The 17,886-nt window shown below is 39.0% G+C and overlaps 1 protein-coding gene across 3 annotated transcripts in view; it reads left to right on the top strand.

The window, feature by feature from the left end:
- Positions 1-17,886, top strand: part of LOC101943653 (sodium channel protein type 1 subunit alpha) — a 174,234-nt gene that overhangs the window by 138,267 nt on the left and 18,081 nt on the right. For all 3 annotated transcript variants that reach the window (XM_065561790.1, XM_065561789.1, XM_008178427.4), the window contains one exon: positions 15,723-16,004. In XM_065561790.1, coding sequence (XP_065417862.1) covers positions 15,723-16,004 — 282 coding nt within the window. The remainder of the gene's footprint in view (positions 1-15,722; positions 16,005-17,886) is intronic.

Below are 17,886 nucleotides of genomic sequence, written 5' to 3'. Positions count from 1 at the left end.
ATATACCTTACCTTATGGGATATGAATTGTTTAAAGGTGGATTCCACCAGATAGCTATAATTATTTTCTTTAAAAAAAAGTATGTGTATGATGGTTGCCTGATTGACAGACTGGCAGACTAAAACCAGCCATTCATCCACAACTGAAGTGTAGTGTGAACCCCGGCAAGACAGTCGTCCTCACACTGCCCACCAGTGGGCCTCAGCTCTCCTTTGGAGGGAACTACATCTAACAGAGAGAGGGGAGATTGATCTTCATGCCCATTATATCCTTAGCTTATGCTGGGACCACCAAAATCATCCTGCACTGTATAACTTGACTTTTTTTGGTTTGGAGTCTGATTTAATTAATTTATTTTGCTAATTTCAATGGGTGTGGGCACTCAATCCACTGCTGTTAAAACTCCCCTCCAGAATATCCCCTGTCGGAGCATCACAGAGTGCACTCTATACCTGGGAAACTCTAGGAGTTCCTCAGTACATTCAGCACTCTGAGTCTCTAGCAGAGAAACCCCAGAGCAAACCAAATTCAAAACAAGCACCTATAGGTTAAACAGCACAAAGATGTTGATACAAAGACCACAGAGAGCTATTTTCTCAAGAATTATCCAGCCAGATAGTAGCAGGGCACAGAGCACATGCACACAGACACAACTATCATGATTACTGCCACTGGGAGAGAAATAAGAGAAATGCTTACAAGAAGTTCTTCAGGAGGTAGAGGTGGAGGACTACTAAGCTGCTACCTTCACCCCCCCCCCCCCCTTCAATCACTTTCCAACCAGATTGTATTTTTCCTCCTGGAACTATTTCATTTTCATTTTCTGTCACCTCCAACTCCAGTTTATAACTGCTCTCTTGATATTAAAAACTTTCCATAAACATAGAATCAGAAATATAGGACTGGGAGGGACCTCAAGAGATCATGTAGTTCATACCCTCATGCTGAGGCAGGACCAACTATACCTAGATCATCCTTGATAGGTGTTTGTCTAACCTTTTCTTAAAAACTACCTGTTCCAATACTTACTTGTCTTTATAGTTAGTAAGTTTTTCCTAATATCTTACCTAAATCTCATCTGACATATCATTTATCTACCTACTCTCCTACCCATTCCACTCCACTCAGTAGGAAAATTATATAATTGCCTATGTGTTTTTTGAAGAACATGGATTGGTAACTGAAAAAAGCAACACATCCATCTCCCTTTCTCTCACCCTTATTTTTTTTTAAGTCCCATTGTAGGATAAAAATGTGGTAGGTTGGATTGCCAGATAAGTTCTATATTCGGGGGGAGGAGGGGGAAGGAGTAGTTAAGATAAACTTTCTAAGTAGTAATTCTTCTTCTTTGAAAATATCTTCTCACAGCATGCTCACTCCCAGTTAGTATCATGTTTTCAGAGTGAGACAGGGTGGAAGTCTTCCAGCTTTAAAGGTTTGGGGGCTTTCTTCAGTAACGAAAGTTCAGTGTGAGACTCCTACCTTATTTGTCAGGTGTCAGTAGCTGAGAAGATCTCAGTTCCAAGAACACTTTTTTCCTATTCTCAAATTGTCTAGGAAGCAAGAAGCCCCCCATAGAAGTGAATTATAAAAGTGGCCCATAAAAAGAGTTAATTTTTAAAATATATAGTGTATCCTTAAAAATGGACAAAATATGCATACTGATATATGTGAGTATGGATGTTCATGTGTAAATTAGGACTGTCAAGCGATTAAAAAAATTAATTGTGATTAATTGCACTGTTAAGCAATAATAGAATACCATTTAAAAATATTTTTGGATGTTTTCTACATTTTCAAATATACTGATTTCACTTACAACACAGAATACAAAGTGTACAGTGCTTGCTTTATATTTATTTTTGATTACAAGTATTTGCACTGTAAAAAAACAAAATAAATAGTATTTTTCAATTCACCTAATACAAGTATTGTAGTGCAATCTCTTTATCATGAAAGTTGAACTTACAAGTGTAGAATTATGTACAAAAAAACTGCATTCAAAAATAAAACAATGTAAAATTTTAGAGCCTTCAAGTCCACTCAGTCCTACTTCTTATTCAGCCAATTGCTCAGACAAACAAGTTTGTTCACATTTGCAGGAGATAATGCTGCCCACTTCTTGTTTACAGTGTCACCTGTTGTAGCCAGCGTCACAAGATATTTATGTGCAAGATGCGCTAAAAATTCATCTGTCCCTTCGTGCTTCAACCATCATTCCAGGGGACATGTATCCATGCTGATGATGGGTTCTGCTCTATAACAATCCAAAACAGTGCGGACTGATACATGTTTATTTTCATTACCTGAGTCAAATGCCACCAGCAGAATGTTGATTTCCTTTTTCTGGTGGTTTGGGTTCTGTAGTTTCCACATCAGAGTGTTGCTCTTTTAAGACTTCTGAAAACAAAGTCCACACCTCATACCTCTCAGATTTTGGAAGGCACTTCAGATTCTTAAATCTTGGGTCAAGTGCTGTAGCTATCTTTAGAAATCTCACATTGGTACCTTCTTCGCATTTTGTGAAATCTGCAGTGAAAGTGTTCTTAAAATGAACAACATGTGCTGGATCATTATCCGAGACTGCCATCACATGAAATATATGGCAGAATGCAGGTAAAACAGAGCAGGGGACATACAATTCTCCCCAAAGAGTTCAGTCACAAATGTAATTAACACATTATTTTTTTAACGAGCGTCATCAGCATGGAAGCATGTCCTCTGGAATGGTGGTCAAAGCATGAAGAGGCATACGAATGTTTAGCATATCTGCACGTAAATACCTTGCAATGCAAGGTACAAAAGTGCCATGCAAATGACTGTTCTCACTTTCTGGTGACATTGTGTAAATAAGAAGAGGGCTGAACAAGAAGTAGGACTGAGTGGACTTGTAGGCTCTGAAGTTTTACATTGTTTTGTTTTTGAGTGCAGTTATGTAACAAAAAAAATCTACATTTGTAAGTTGCACTTTCACGACAAAGAGATTGCACTACAGTACTTGTATGAGATGAATTAAAAAATGCTATTTCTTTTGTTTATCATTTTTACAGTGCAAATATTTGTAATACAAAATAATATACACTTTGATTTCAATTAAAACACAGAATACAATATACATGAAAATGTAGAAAAACATCCAAAATATTTAATACATTTTAAAACTGTGATTAATAGCGATTATTTTTTTTAATCTTGATTAATTTTTTGAGTTAATTGCGTGAGTTAACTGCAATTAATAGATAGCCCTACTGTAAATCATTTGTATTCAGGCTGAACTGCCAGTGGAAGGGTAATGTTTGTGAGGGTCATGGCATAGCAGTATCTTTTCTTGAGTTTCAGTTGGTGTAACTCACTGATGAACTTCATTCCACAAACTCTACCCCATATCCTACCTCGTTGGTGGCAGCCAGTGAGGAAGAGTTAGGCCCATTTCTGGGGGAGATTGCCAGCACTTCATTGGGAGTGTGGGGGGAGACTGGTTACCCTTAAAGAAGCCAGGAATGAGTGTTACAAGAATATATCATTTGATGTTGCCAACCTGACCAATTATAATCGGGTATCTAACTGGCCAGTTTTACATAAGATTATTGAAAAGGTTGTAGAAAAATGACTCTCAATATCTAGATCCTTGGATTTCTATTTTCCTTGTCAAACTGGGTCCAGGCCTGGGGACTGGGGAAATATATTGGTCGCATTGGTGGATGATGTCCTGGAAATAGATGAAGATCCTGTGTCTTTACTGATATTATTAGCTCTGTCTGCTGCTTTTGATTCTATTGATGAAATGTTATTGATTTTCGTGCAGGCACTAGTAGAAGTGGGTAGGTCTGCTCAGGGTGGCTCTCTTCTTTTTATCTGCTGGATCCAAGAGAGTTTTTGGGGTAAATACTTATATTCTCATTTCCACAAGATTCTGCTTTATATCATACTACTAGGAATCCACAGGATTTTCCTATATACACAAGACTTCCCCATGGATATTTAAAAAATTCAAAAACAAACCCCCCAGACTGTGAGGAATGATGGGGAATAAGAATCATGTGAGATAGCTTCAAAGAAGCATAATTACAGATATTTTCCCCTTCTTCAAATATATGATCATTACAGGATTCCTAATCTTGGAGACTGAGTAGGCAGTGTACTAAATAGGCCAATATTATTTATTAATCAAGAGGAATTTATTAAGTGGGAGGGATGAAGTAATCACAATGCCATTAAAGAGACATAAACAAACAGAGGATTAAAAGATGTGTGGTCTCCTGGGAAAAACAAACTTTTTAAATCTGCCTACTTAACTTAGAGACATCATGAAAAGAAGTAAACTCTGAAGGCCAGCAGTGTTGGGGCACCCCTATATTGAGTGACTGAACCAGTTGAAACTGAGGAATATTATTTTGTACAAGTGTGCAAGGAAGACCACATGGATGTCTCAGACTTGAGGCGAGCTACTGAAGTTGACCTGCCTAGGATAACCTGCCTGTGACATAACCCTTTATGTCCAAGTCTGTTATGACATTGCAGTAAGAAATGCAACCAATCAGACAGCCATTTAGACTTAGTTCTTTTAGGGATGGTCTAATAAATTGGTGTCAAATGAAACAAAAAGTTGGGTCAACTTTGTAAGCATTTACTTCACATTAAGGACTTCTTAGTTTGTGGAGGCAGGAATCACAACATAAGGAAAATATAGTCCGGATGAGCAGTTGATTAGAGACAGGGTCCACCACTACCACCTTTGGCTGGAATACAAAATTACTTTTGTAATGCCACTTTATACCTTAAAACTTGGTGTGATGGGTTGGGTCACAGAGACCCCCTTGGGAATGTCACCTGATGTGCTGAGACTACCTCTGAGCCCATTTTCTCTGGCAGTTTGGGCCTCCAGAACCCTGTCTTGTTGAGCCAAATTGAGCTTTTCAACTTGCATTTATAAGTCTTTATGGTACACTTCCAAGAAGACTGAAGATGTGCTGAGACACATCATGCCCCTGGGCCCTATACCATGTCAGGAACCAGACTGTTAAGGTGAAGACCCGTAAGCTGGGAGAAGATAAAGTAACTAATCACTGCAGTGTGTCTGCAGTCATGTTCCCCTTTCCTGTTAGGCAAGTAGTGGCCGACAATGTCATGTGAAACAGAGCCTTTTCCCACACCTGCAAACTTTCTGTTACAAGAGGAACAACCCAGTATCTTCCTCCTTTTTTATACAGAATCTGGTGGCCTGCTTGCACTTTGAATTAGGAACATAAGATTTGGGAAACCAGGCCTCTGTAAGTTGGGTGCATTTAGGGCTTCCCTTATCTCCAGAACATTTTTGTGTAGCTATTGTTCCTGAGATACTAAATGTTCTGATTGTGAACTTCTTCTGTGTGGGCTTCCCATTCCATCCATGGTAACTTCAACTAGTGCTGGTGTAATTTAAAAGTACTGTTGAAGAGTGTCTCTGGCTTGCAACAAGGACACAGAGGCCTGGATATCATCCATTACCCAGATGTGAAGTTGGAGTTCCTTTGATGCTTGCTTCTGTTGAGATATCTGGGTCTATTGAAGTGGTTTTGTGTGGAGACGTGCTATGGGTCCTATAAATACAGTTTACATCTATGAGATTCAGAATTGCTAGCATGGGCCAAGCAGTCACCACTGACACTGAAAAATTCTTTCTGCTAGAATTATGATGCCCTGGATCCTGTCTTGGGGCAGGAAGGCTTTGAACTGAATCCACCAGGGCTCCCTTGTACTCCATTTGTCTGTAGGGGACAAAATAGTACTTTGTGTAGTTTATTTTGAATTCCAGTGCTGTATTCCAGCACCCCTATGGCAACACAACTGATTCTTAGGCCAGTTTTATTGTGCTGCCTTTGGTCAACCAATTGTCCAAAAAGCAGAATATGTGGACTACTAATATATATAGGTAGGACACGACCACTGCCAAGTAACACTGGTTGATTCCTGCTCAAAAAAGAAAGATACAAAATTAGTATTGCAGTGCTGTTCTCATATTACATCTAAGTTACCTTTGATGCAGGGGAAGTATCCTTGTGTGCATGTGCTTACCAAAGCCCATCTGATTTTCTAGGCAGTAGGGAGGGTCTGTAATAAAACTCCTTCCTTCTTTTGCCTGATGGCACTGATTTGACTTTGCCATGAGGAATTAAATTTTGTGCTATATATCATCCTGGAGCATTCTTAAGGGCAGAGGGAAATTCTAGGGCTACAAGATTTGGTTTTCAGAAATCTCTCCACCCAATAATGCTTCAAGTCCCATATATCAACGTGATCAGGGACTATCATGAGTAAAATGCCCAAAGTTTCCCTCAACAGAAAGATGATGGGAAGTTGGTTGTAGTGGGAAACTTGCTACAAGGGTCTGGTTTTGCATGGGTTTGCATCCCTGTCCATTCTAGCTAATAGGCATTGATGGACCTACGCTCCATGAACTTATCTAGTTCTTTTTTTGAATCCTGTTAGTCTTGGCCTTCAGAACATCCTCTGGCAAAGAGATCCACAGTTTGACTGCCTTTTGTTTATTTTAAACCTGTTGCCTGTTAATTTCATTTGGTGACCCCTAGTTCTTGTGTTATGAAGAGGAGTAAATAACACTTCCTTATTTACTTATTTACTCCACGCCAGTCATGATTTTATCTATCTATATGACCTCTATCATATCCCCACTTAGTCATCTCTTTTCCAAGCTGAAAAGTCCAAGTCTTATTAATCTCTCCTCATATGAAAGCTGTTCCATACCCCTAATATTTTTTGTTGCCCTTTTCTGTACCTTTTCCAATTCCGATATATCTTTTTTGAGATGGGGCAACCACATCTGCATGCAGTATTCAAGATGTGGGCGTACCATGGATTTATATAGAGGCAATATAATGTTTTCTGTCTTATTATCTATCTCTTTCCTAATGATTCCCAACATTGTCAACTTTTTTGGCTGCCACTGCACATTGAGTGGATGTTTTCAGAGAAGTAGCCACAAATTACTCCAAGATATCTTTCTTGAGTGGTAGCAGCTAATTTAGACGCCATCATTTTATCTATATAGTTGGGATTATGTTTTCCAGTGTGCATTATTTTGCATTTATCAACATTGAATTTCATCTGCCATTTTGTTGCCCAGTCACCCAGTTTTGTGAGATCCCATGCATCAGAAGAAGTGGGTTTTTTACCCACGAAAGCTTATGCCCATATAAATCTGTTAGTCTTTAAGGTGTCACTGGACTCCTCATTGTTTTTGTGGATACAGACTAACACAGCTACCCCTCTGATACCTGAGATCCCTTTGTAATTTTTCACAGTCTGCTTTGGGCTTAACTATCTTGAGTAGTTTTCTATCATCTGCAAATGTTGCCACCTCACTGTTTACCCGTTTTTCCAGATCATTTATGAATATGTTGAATAGTACTGGTCCCCGTACAGACTCCTGGTGGCCACCAGTATTTACCTCTCCCTGTTCTGAAAACTGACCATTTATATGTTTCTTATCTTTTAGCCCTTTGTTTCCTATCTTTTAACCAGTTACTGATCCAGGAGAGGACTTTCCCTCTTATCCCATGAGAGCTTACTTTGCTTAAGAGCCTTTGGTGAGGGATCTTGTCAAAGGCTTTCTGAAAATTAAAATACACTGTATACACTGGATCACCCTTGTCCGCATGCTTGTTGACTTTCTCAAAGAATTCTAGTAGATTGGTGAGGCATGACTTCCCTTTACAAAAACCATGTTGACTCTTCCCCAACAAATTGTGTTCATCTATGTGTCTAGTAATTTTGTTCTTTACTATAGTTTCAACCAATTTGCCTAGTACTAAAGTTAGGTTTACTGCCTATAATAGCCAGGATTGCCTGCGGAGCCTTTTTAAAGTCACATTAGCTATCCACCAGTCATCTGGTACAGAAGTTGATTTAAAAGATAGGTTACATACCACAGTTTGTAGTTCTGCAATTTCACATTTGAGTTCCCTCAGGACTCTTGGGTGAAAACCATCTGGTCCTGGTGACTTATTACTGTTTAATTTATCAGTTTGTTCCAAAACCGCCTTTAATGATGGCTCAGTCTGGGACAGTTCCTAAGATTTGTCACTTGAAAAGAATGGCTCAGGTCTGAGAATCTTCCTGACATCCTCAGCTGTGCAGACCGATGGAAAGAATTCGTTTAGTTTCTCCGCAATGGCCTTATCTTCCTTGAGTGATCCTTAAGCATCTTGATCATCCAGTGGTTGTTTAGCAGGCTTCCTGGTGTGCTTCTGATGTACTTCTGTAGCCTTTGAAAAATATTTTTTGTATGTGTGTTTGGAAAAAGTTTATGAAGAGGTTGAGGGAAGTACCCTACAACTGCTGCTCCTGTTGCTGCTAAATGCTGTAGATTGCTAAATCTTTAAAAAACAAAAAAACAATAAAAAGATTGCAGTATCAAAGGTTTCTTTGGTACAATTCTGTGAGTTCAGCTATTTCTTTCTCTGGCCATAGTCTCACTCTCTCATGTGAGGAGTAGAAAAAGCAGCCAGAGGTGTCCTCAGGTAAGGTGTATTTTTTCTCTACCAAGGACATAGTGATAGAGAAGAGAGGCATTTTCCACACTTGATCAGCTAATCAAAGAAAGGATATAAGGAAGCACAGTCTTTTTAATAGGGGGATCTGATCAATTTACTTATACACCATAACCTTTGAAGATTCCTGGTCAGGGACAAACTCAGAACCAGCAGTGATAGCCAGCATCTGCAAAAAATGGAAGAAATTTGAGTCCCCCAGGGCAGGGTCACTGCGGGTTTTTTCCCCTCTGTGGATATATATCAGTAGAATCCAAAGAGTCATGTCCAGGCTCATCCCTGTAAGACCCCACATGTCTAGAACCCAGGCCTGGGAGATCTACCTGGCTGCTGGTCTTCCATGTTGGTACCCAGCAGCAGCTGTAACCAGCTTGTGCTTCATGGCCCTACAACCTGCTGTAGACACAGATCATGCAGTCTGACAGGCAGAAGCATCATGAGTCTTGATTAGCTCCCCACATATAAACCCAAGGGGACATTCCAGGGAGTGTCCAGGCAACCATGTGGATATCCTGTAGCTGCCATGACCATTTCTGCTCCCTGCTTCTGAACTCCTGACTTCAACCTTGGCTTGACTTGCATTTTGCCTCCTGACCTGGACCCTGAAACCTGACTCAGACTCTGACCTTTGGTATCGACCCTGGCTTGGAACCTGACTACAAACTCCTCCACTACTCCCAGCTTCACGGTTTGCCCCTGATCTGACCCTTGGTCCTGACTGCCCATGTTGGGATCCTGACAATCCCTTGATCCCATTCAGATAACTCATTATGGGGTATTGCAGCAAGGGAGATTTAGGTTGGACATTAGGAAAAACTGTCAGGGTGGTTAAGCACTGGAATAAATTGCCCAGTGACGTTATGGAATCTCCATTGAAGATTTTTAAGAGCAGGTTAGACAAATACCTATCAGGGATGGTCTAGATAATACTTAGTCCTGATCAGTTCAGGGGACTGGACTAGATGACCTCTCGAGGTCCCTTCCAGTCCTACGATTCTATGATTGATGGAGTGCCAGGAGATTCAGGGGTACCAGAGCAGATGTCATAATTGGCCACACTAACACTTGGCACTATCTGCATCAGTAGGGGTGCTGAGGCTAGCTCCACCTACCAAGATATCTGACTTTCATCAGCAATGGGACAACTACACAGTGTGCCAAAGATAGTTCCTCTGTCAGGAACCCACATGACTGACTAGATTAATTCAGTCAGTACACACCACACTTAGTCGCCAAATCCTTGTTCAAATATGCAAATTATCAAAAGATTCAATGCAGAGCTCCTCAGAGTAGTATTTTTGGCAGGAGTGTATTGGAGGATAGATGGCTGTCTCATGGAGACTATTACTTTTGGTCCTTGTGCAGAGGCAATGTGTCATCTGAAGAGAGCCAGCAAGAGGGGCACATAGCCTGGAGAATCAAAGGACATGTAGACCACAGTAAATCATACTGAGTTTACTAGAGGCCGACTGGAAGGTAGGGACATCAGCAAAGAATATCCATTACTTTGATAGTACAATATGGAAGGTGGAACTTGAGCTGTGGTATTAGAAACCCAGATACAGCTCCAAATGGGAGCTCCTTGCCTAGCTACAGTCAAGAAAGAGCTGGCTGGACAGCTCTAGGGAATAGAGCAGGAACAGATAGTGGGGCCTGACCAAGTCATGGTTATTGGTTATCACATGGGAATTAATACTTCCTCAGAAAGCTTTGAGCTGGGATACTTCCATCCTGTTTCCCATTGGGAGCATGAGACCTAGAACAGTGATGGTCTCTTTAAAGAAAAAGATTAATTTTCTTCAGGAAAAACCAGTCTGATAATTTTCAGATGTGAGAAATGAGAATCAAGAGGTAAAAAACAGACAAAAATATTATTTTTGTACAACCTTTTTTGAATTTATTATTAGGGAAACCTTAAAAAAAGTTGGCATTCTATTACAGCTTGCAGTATCACTAGTCCAAAAGGTGCTTGTCTTTTGCAAATGTTTAACTTGTAGTGTTTAGTCAAAGAGTGATAGTACATTAGTTTTCTCAGTGGATGTGTTTTTTATAATTGTGTATGCTAATACCATTATCTGAGCTGAATAAGCTGGAATGGTTCTATTTTGAACTTGGAGGCTTCCCAACTGCTTCTCATCTCTTCTTGCTGTTGTACCCCCTCTTCCCCCCCTCCTTACCCTAGACTACTTAGCTCAAATTCATACTGGGTGTAACTTTGATAAAATTAATGGATATGCCCACAAGAAGCGAGTGATTAATTTATTAGCTTTAAATGAAAAACAAAGCCCTTTTAATTGAGCTACCAACATAATGCCCCTTAACTGGGTAATTACATGATGTTATTGTTATAACCCTCATCCTCCTTCATCCCTCTCCTCCCTCCTGTTTATTGTTCTCACTCATCACAATTAAAATTAGGTTGTAATTTCATTGAGGCAGGAAACTATTTCTTTTCAACTGAATTTGTAAAATGCCTGGCATAATTTTTGTTTTCTAAAATTATTTCATTATAATAACTAAGTCCGTGGGATGAATTTATTACAAACAATGAAGAAGACTTCCTAAATTCTGCAATACTTTTAAGATAGACTTTTATGGCTCTCTACAACATTTCCAAATTATTCCAAGGAACTTCTTTCTCCTAAAATAGATTTAAGCAGAAGAATGGTATACTTGGTCCTGCCTCAGTGCAGGGGTTTAGACTAGATGACGTTTTGAGTCCCTTCCAGCCCTACATTTCTATGATTTTATGAATGTTATGATCTTCTCATATACTGCATGGAGCTAAAATCACCTTTAAAATTAATTCTGCTGAAAAATTCAGCAGTATTCTGTTGAAAAGGCAGTCATCTGTGATATCGTTCTTCATAATGTTAATACCAGTAAATCACCCTTTATCAATAGAAAGTATATCCCTAATCCTTCTGATTGGTTCAAAATCAGGAAAAGTAAGAATTTGGTTCTAAGTTGTCTTGGCAGTAGATCTTCAAAAGCTTTCTGTGTTGTCTTGTGATGTGAAGAGCTCTTTCAGGCTAGTGATTCCAGAATTTTCACTTTAAATTTGCTGTTCCTCATACATCTACTTATAGACTTGATGTCCAGAATTGCCTTCTGTTTGCTTAAGGCAAAGCATATGGAATATAAAGTAGGAAATTCCCTTCTGTGGATACTGGTTCTATGATTCCTATCTCCTTTAGGTGTTGCAATGGTCCCCTCCAGCTCATTTTTTATAACTGTGTGATGTCTGATTTAGTTCTGAAGAGAGAGCATTAATAGGAGGTATACTTTTCAAAACTGTTAACCCATTGCAAAATGTACCTCAGAAGAAGAAGTTGACAATTTATTTTTTCTGTTAAATTGTTCAAGTGATGAAGAAATGTTACTTGAAGCTTCCACTATATTCACTTCTCTTTTTAACTTATTTTTTTCATTACATTTGCAGTGACTGTGGTAGGAGTGTCCACAAATTACACATAAGACATTCATAAATACTGGGCTGCAAATCTAAAACTTTACAGCCCTCCTACCAAAAACATGTCGTGCATACACATATTAACATAGAAGGAGTTATGTAAGACACTGGCCAGATTCTCCTCATATTAGTATATTTCAGTCATTCCTGACAAAATTTAAGAACAATGGTTTCCAGCTCTACATGTTACTACCATAGCATATGTGAAAGAACTCTTTACAAGGTGCAATTAAAAAGTGGATCCAGAAGCATAGGAGCAGCATGAAGAATCCAGTCTGACAGCTTTGCAGGATAGGGCAAAGGCTCATTACTGGTGCCAAAAGGTTTCATTTTCTTCATTTAAAAGGTTTAATTTTCTTTTCTTCTTTTCTTAAAAATATTTCCAGGGGGCCTGGATAGCTCAAGGGGTTGGTAATAGGATACAGAGCCTTTCATCTCTAGGTCACCAGTTCGCATCCAGGTCAGTAGTGACCAAAAATTATTACCATTTGATGGTTATTCAGTGACCTATATGAAATGAGTTGGTAGAATTCATTTAGTTCTAATTCCAAGAACAAGTGTCTTCCTTTTTAGCAGTTTGAATAGAGAGACTGGATTGTCCTCTCAATTGAAGATGTGAGATACCTGGACAGCAATTTCCTTCAACAATAATTATGTATTTATTTATAACAATAATTGTTGTTGTTAATATTCTGGTGCCTGAGCTGGATCTGTTGTTAATCCAGTACCTGAGACAACCACTACATTCATAAAACAAAACAATTCTTTCTAATTTATATAGGACATGCAAATAACCCCCACCTTCCTCTCTTGATATCTCTGTTTTCAGATTTCTTCACAAAGATAAAATTTTAAAGGGAGGAGTAAAGAGCAATATAACATGTCCTGGAGATTCTGCATTCAGAAATAAAGTCAAAGGCACCAGCTGATCTAGAATTTCAGATAAGCGTGTAGCGATAAACAGTGACATAGACCAACGCAGTCTTGAAATGAATTCCACGCATTTCTAATTTTCATTTTATTCTCAATCTCATCAACCTAGTTAGCAAGCGAATTACATTTCTTACAGAATGGGATAAATAAATCCTTGTCTCCTACAGCCCTTTCCTCAGTCTCTGGAGAATAGCCTTCCAGTGTCCAGAACCTCACTGTCACCCCTTCAGTGTTTTTACTAAATGAAAATATTGATTGGAGTATACAGACATTTTTGTAGGAACTTCTTATTTTCTATTATAGAAATCTTAAGAACACAAGCATACTTCCCTTAAAGCTACCAATAAGAGTAGAAGCCACTAAGGAAGAAATTCATTCCTCTTTTAAAAATTAAACTTTTGACTGAGTATTTGGGTGGATTCTCAGTTTCATTAATGCCCCTTTATGCCGTGCTGTCAATGGAAAGAATCCTTAAAGCAGGCATAAAAGACCCCTGAGAATAGCCAGTATGCAGGGGCCTGCCCAGCTAGTGTAAAGTTGATGTAAGGGCTCTATACTGGTCTTGATCCTAGGCTGTGGCATAGGGGTCATACTGGGGGCTTGGCAGGGGTGTAGCTGGAGTGTACTGTACTATGGCTATACTGTGCTTCCCAGGACTCACAGGGGGCTCTGGGAAACAGAGAGTAAGTTTGAGCAGCCCTGAGATTGCTCTTACCTACACAGAGGGCTGGGAAGGCCCCTGCATGGAGCAGAAAACAGGAAGTGCAAAGGTAGATTAAAGCCAGCTAAAACTACCTCCTCAGCCTATTCCATTCCCACCCCACTGTAGGAATGGCATCACTGAGAATCAGGCCCATATATTAAATGTTGTTTAATATATTAAGATTTAACTGCTCCTTACAAGGTCCCATATGGTATTCTGTGCTGAGGCAAAACCAGAGTTCAAAACAAATCACAAATAAACAATAAATCAGTAGATTTAGTATCAGAGACCTAGGAGAGAAGTGATTGCTCTGCTGTGTAGCCAAGCACACTCCCCACAATTTTTTTGTAGCTTTGACAGGCACATGAGTTATTTACTGTATATTAGAAAAACCAACCTCATGTTTCTACTGTAAATTACTATTGTGACATCTTGCCTCCAGGGAATAGCATAGGCAAGAAGCTATAAATTAATGAAAGAAAACCCTGTGTGACCTTGATATTGCTTAGATAAATCAAGGATATCACCCTATATCCCCCAGCAAAATCTACTCACTGGGTGAGTTAAAAATCACAGATGATTAGTGCTGTGTCTTTAAAGCCCTGCAGGACTTCATCCTCAAGAGGCAGAGAGTTCTGTCATCTGTGGAGCTTCGGAGCTTCAAAGGAGGAGAAGGGGAAGGAGCCAGTCATCAGTTTCCCCCTGTCCTACTACATTACATGCTGGTGGTGATTAGGGGTGTGTGTACACCACTAATGCTTTGCCCGCATAGCTATACCGGTATAGTTATGCTGGCAAAGTCCCCTAGTGGAGACACAGCTTATACTGACAAAGGAGTTCCTTTGCTGGTAAAGTTAAACCATCTCCCTGAACAACATTAGTTATCCTGCCGAAGTACTCTTTTGCTGGTATAACTGAATCTACAGCAGGGCTTTTGTTGGCATAGCTTTGTTATCTAGGGAGTATGATTTTTTTCACACTCCTAACCAAAATAGCTATGCTGGTAAAACTTTGTCATGTAGACAAAGCCTAGGACAAATTTTCTGGATGATAACTTGCTGGATGATTTGTTAAGGATTGCTGCAATAATAAACAAGACCTACTGTAAGCAATTAATAATATTTCATGTGGTAAATCAAATGTATTCCTCCCAAAGGAAGTTCCCCCTTCCCCCCATCCAGCAACTGCTTTGCAGGACAGAAATCTAGCTTTTCATTGATAACTAAAACCCTGCATTATTTTGGAAGATACTTTTTTAAAGGTATTTTAATAGTCAATTTAATCCCTGTTTAGTCTATTCAAAGAGCTCTGTGCTCTTTTGCATTTGCTGTTTTGATCTCTTCTTTTATCAAATTCCCTCTGTAGATTTTGGAATTGTTCATTCACTGATTTTTAAAAATTGTTTCATTTAAAATAAGTTTACTGAATTAAACTCAATAAATGAAACAAGACTGGAGCTTGAAATAAACTGTGTTGATTCAAATAAACACATATTGCAAAATTGTCTTGCTTATCTATGCAAAGAAATTAATCTTTGTAATAATAATGCATGGATCTATAAGGCAATAAAGATCTTATATAAATTTTGATTAATCCTTTTAATGTAGTTCTTGGTTTTTAAATTTTGGGCATTGTGTTTTCAGTTTTAATTTCACAGGCATATTTAACAAATCTACATGCCACCAATCATTTTTAAGTTTGCCCACACTATAATTTATTGCATCTTTAGATTATTTTAATTTTCTGTATTTATATTTAACATTTATCTCTCTTTTTTTATAGAGCACATCAATGTAAGACTTCATCTTACTACCACCAGGTTTCTATTTTGTTCTTCATTTAGATATTTTAGTTTTTCTCAAATTTTTTTTGTTCTTCTGGGTAACTTTAAATATTTAAAAGAATAGAGTAACACTACTGTCATTAACATATTGCATTAACATTTTTAGTATTAGCTTTTTAATAAAAATTTTGATTGATTAAGCATTGGTAAAACAATGTAATTATTTTACTGTCGTAAATACTCTTACACTCTTTTCTTTTCCCCTCTGTATTTGTGTACTAGGTGGTTGTGAATGCCCTTTTAGGAGCAATTCCATCCATCATGAACGTGCTTCTCGTTTGTCTCATATTCTGGCTAATTTTCAGCATCATGGGAGTAAATCTGTTTGCTGGGAAGTTCTACTACTGTGTTAACACCACAACTGATGAAAGGTTTGAAGTCGACAGAATCAACAATTTTAGTCAGTGCGAGGAACTCATAAAAAACAATGAAACTGCCCGATGGAAAAACGTGAAAGTAAACTTTGATAATGTAGGATTTGGGTATCTTTCTTTACTTCAAGTAGTAAGTGATTACTCTTCATATACCTCTTATTGCTTATATGTAATAGTAAAAAGCAATTTTTCCCCATTTTTTGTCATTAAAAGAGCAATTCTTACCTGGTAATTTTTGTCTGTGACTCAGTAATACCAGTGCATCAATGGCTAATATTTCTCTGTCGTATCATATAGGCAGATGATAATTAGTAGGAACCAAGGATTTCCATGCTTTCCAGCAGGATGATTCCTTCTCCCTTCCTCCCTCCCTCTTTCTCATTACTGGTTTGAGAATTTTCAGAGTTGTAACTTGGAATGGTATTACACCACATCGGTACTCTTAATGTTATTGTTACTAAAGGGCAGGAGTCTGCATTGGTGTAACTAAGTCACAGAAAAGAATTCTCAAATAAGAAATTCCCTTTTCAGTGATTCAGCTGCCACCAGTGCAGACTGGTGTGATCTGAGAAGCAATTCCTCAGTACACAGAGAAATAGGTGAAGCAGAAGGAAGGCCATTAGATAGCCTGATCTATAAAATCTGTCTCCTTGAGTCCCCACACCAACTAATTTGTGGAGTTTTCTTAACAAAATTAGAATCCAGGGGAGTATCCCTAATGCATGAGGAGGGCTATGGCACTCTATGGCTGTGTTTTCACTGCCAAAAAGGTGTTTTTACAGCAAGATAATTAATGTATGTTAGCTATCTTGTTGTAAAAAAAAAATTACCTTTTTCGGCAGTGAAGAAATATCCTATGCCTCAAATGATCCAGCAGCCTAATTCTTGGCTAAAGCCAAGAAAATGAGTCTACAGTTCAGGGCTTTAATTTGACAGAATCACATCAAGCTGGCAACTTCATACTCTTTTTTTAAAAAAGCTGACACCTAGTTTTCCAGGGTCTGCGCTTTTATTTAAAAAAAAAAAAAGTGAGCCCAGAGCCTTTATGTTTGTGAAGAAAATCATGAAAACATGATCCGAGCATAAACTGACAAAACAATTTCAGACAATTGTGAACTACCTCATTCATCTTAGTAGGGTGGTGTCTCAAATGCGCAATTACAATAATTTAAATATCAACATTGTTAAGCATTTCACTACTTATCGCCACATGGAAGAGTGACAAGCATGTTATGAAAATGTGCACAATCCACTGTGAATATAATTTGATTTGGTAACACAAGTGGTTTGTACTTGAAAGAATTACAACACTTTTTTCTCTCAATCTGCCCTGTGGAGCCAATAGGCCAGAGTGGAGGAAGGGAGTCCAGGGTGGGAAATGAGCCCCACCAAAGGGAAGCCATTCCAGCAGAGCTCAGCAAGGCGTCCTCCAAGCCGTCCCCAACTAGTCCAGGGCCTCTCCAGACAGTGGGAGCCTGGTCTGTTCAGGGATGGAGGTAGGACCAGGTGTATTCCTTTCTGTCTTTAGTGGCTGCTGTTCTCTCCTCTGCCGGAGGCTGTCTGCAGACTCAGGAAGGCATCACTGCAACATTTATACTTGGTTCTCATTTTCAAGCTATTCTTTTCAACCACTAGATGGAGAGGGGGTCTCAGTTACTACAGAGAATTCTTTCCCAGATATCTGCCTGATGGGTCTTGCCCACATGCTTAGGATCTAAATGATCACCATATTTGGGGTTGGGAAGGAATTTTCCCCTGGGTCAGATTGGCTGGGGTTTTTTCGCCTTCCTCTGCAGCATGGTCACTTGCAGGTTTAAGCTAGTGTAAATGGTGGATTCTCTGTAACTTGAAGTCTTTAAATCATGATTTGAGGATTTCAGTAACTCGGCCAGAGGTTAGGGGTCTATTTCAGGAGTGGGTGGGTGAGGTTCTGTGACCTGCAATGTGCAGGAGGTCAGACTAGATGATCACGATAGTCCCTTCTGACCTTAAAGTCTGTGAGTCACCATGAG

The sequence above is a fragment of the Chrysemys picta genome, chromosome 11 (genome assembly GCF_011386835.1).
Source record: "Chrysemys picta bellii isolate R12L10 chromosome 11, ASM1138683v2, whole genome shotgun sequence".
Classification (NCBI taxonomy): Eukaryota; Metazoa; Chordata; order Testudines; family Emydidae; genus Chrysemys; species Chrysemys picta.
This window is presented reverse-complemented; position numbering and strand designations above follow the sequence as displayed.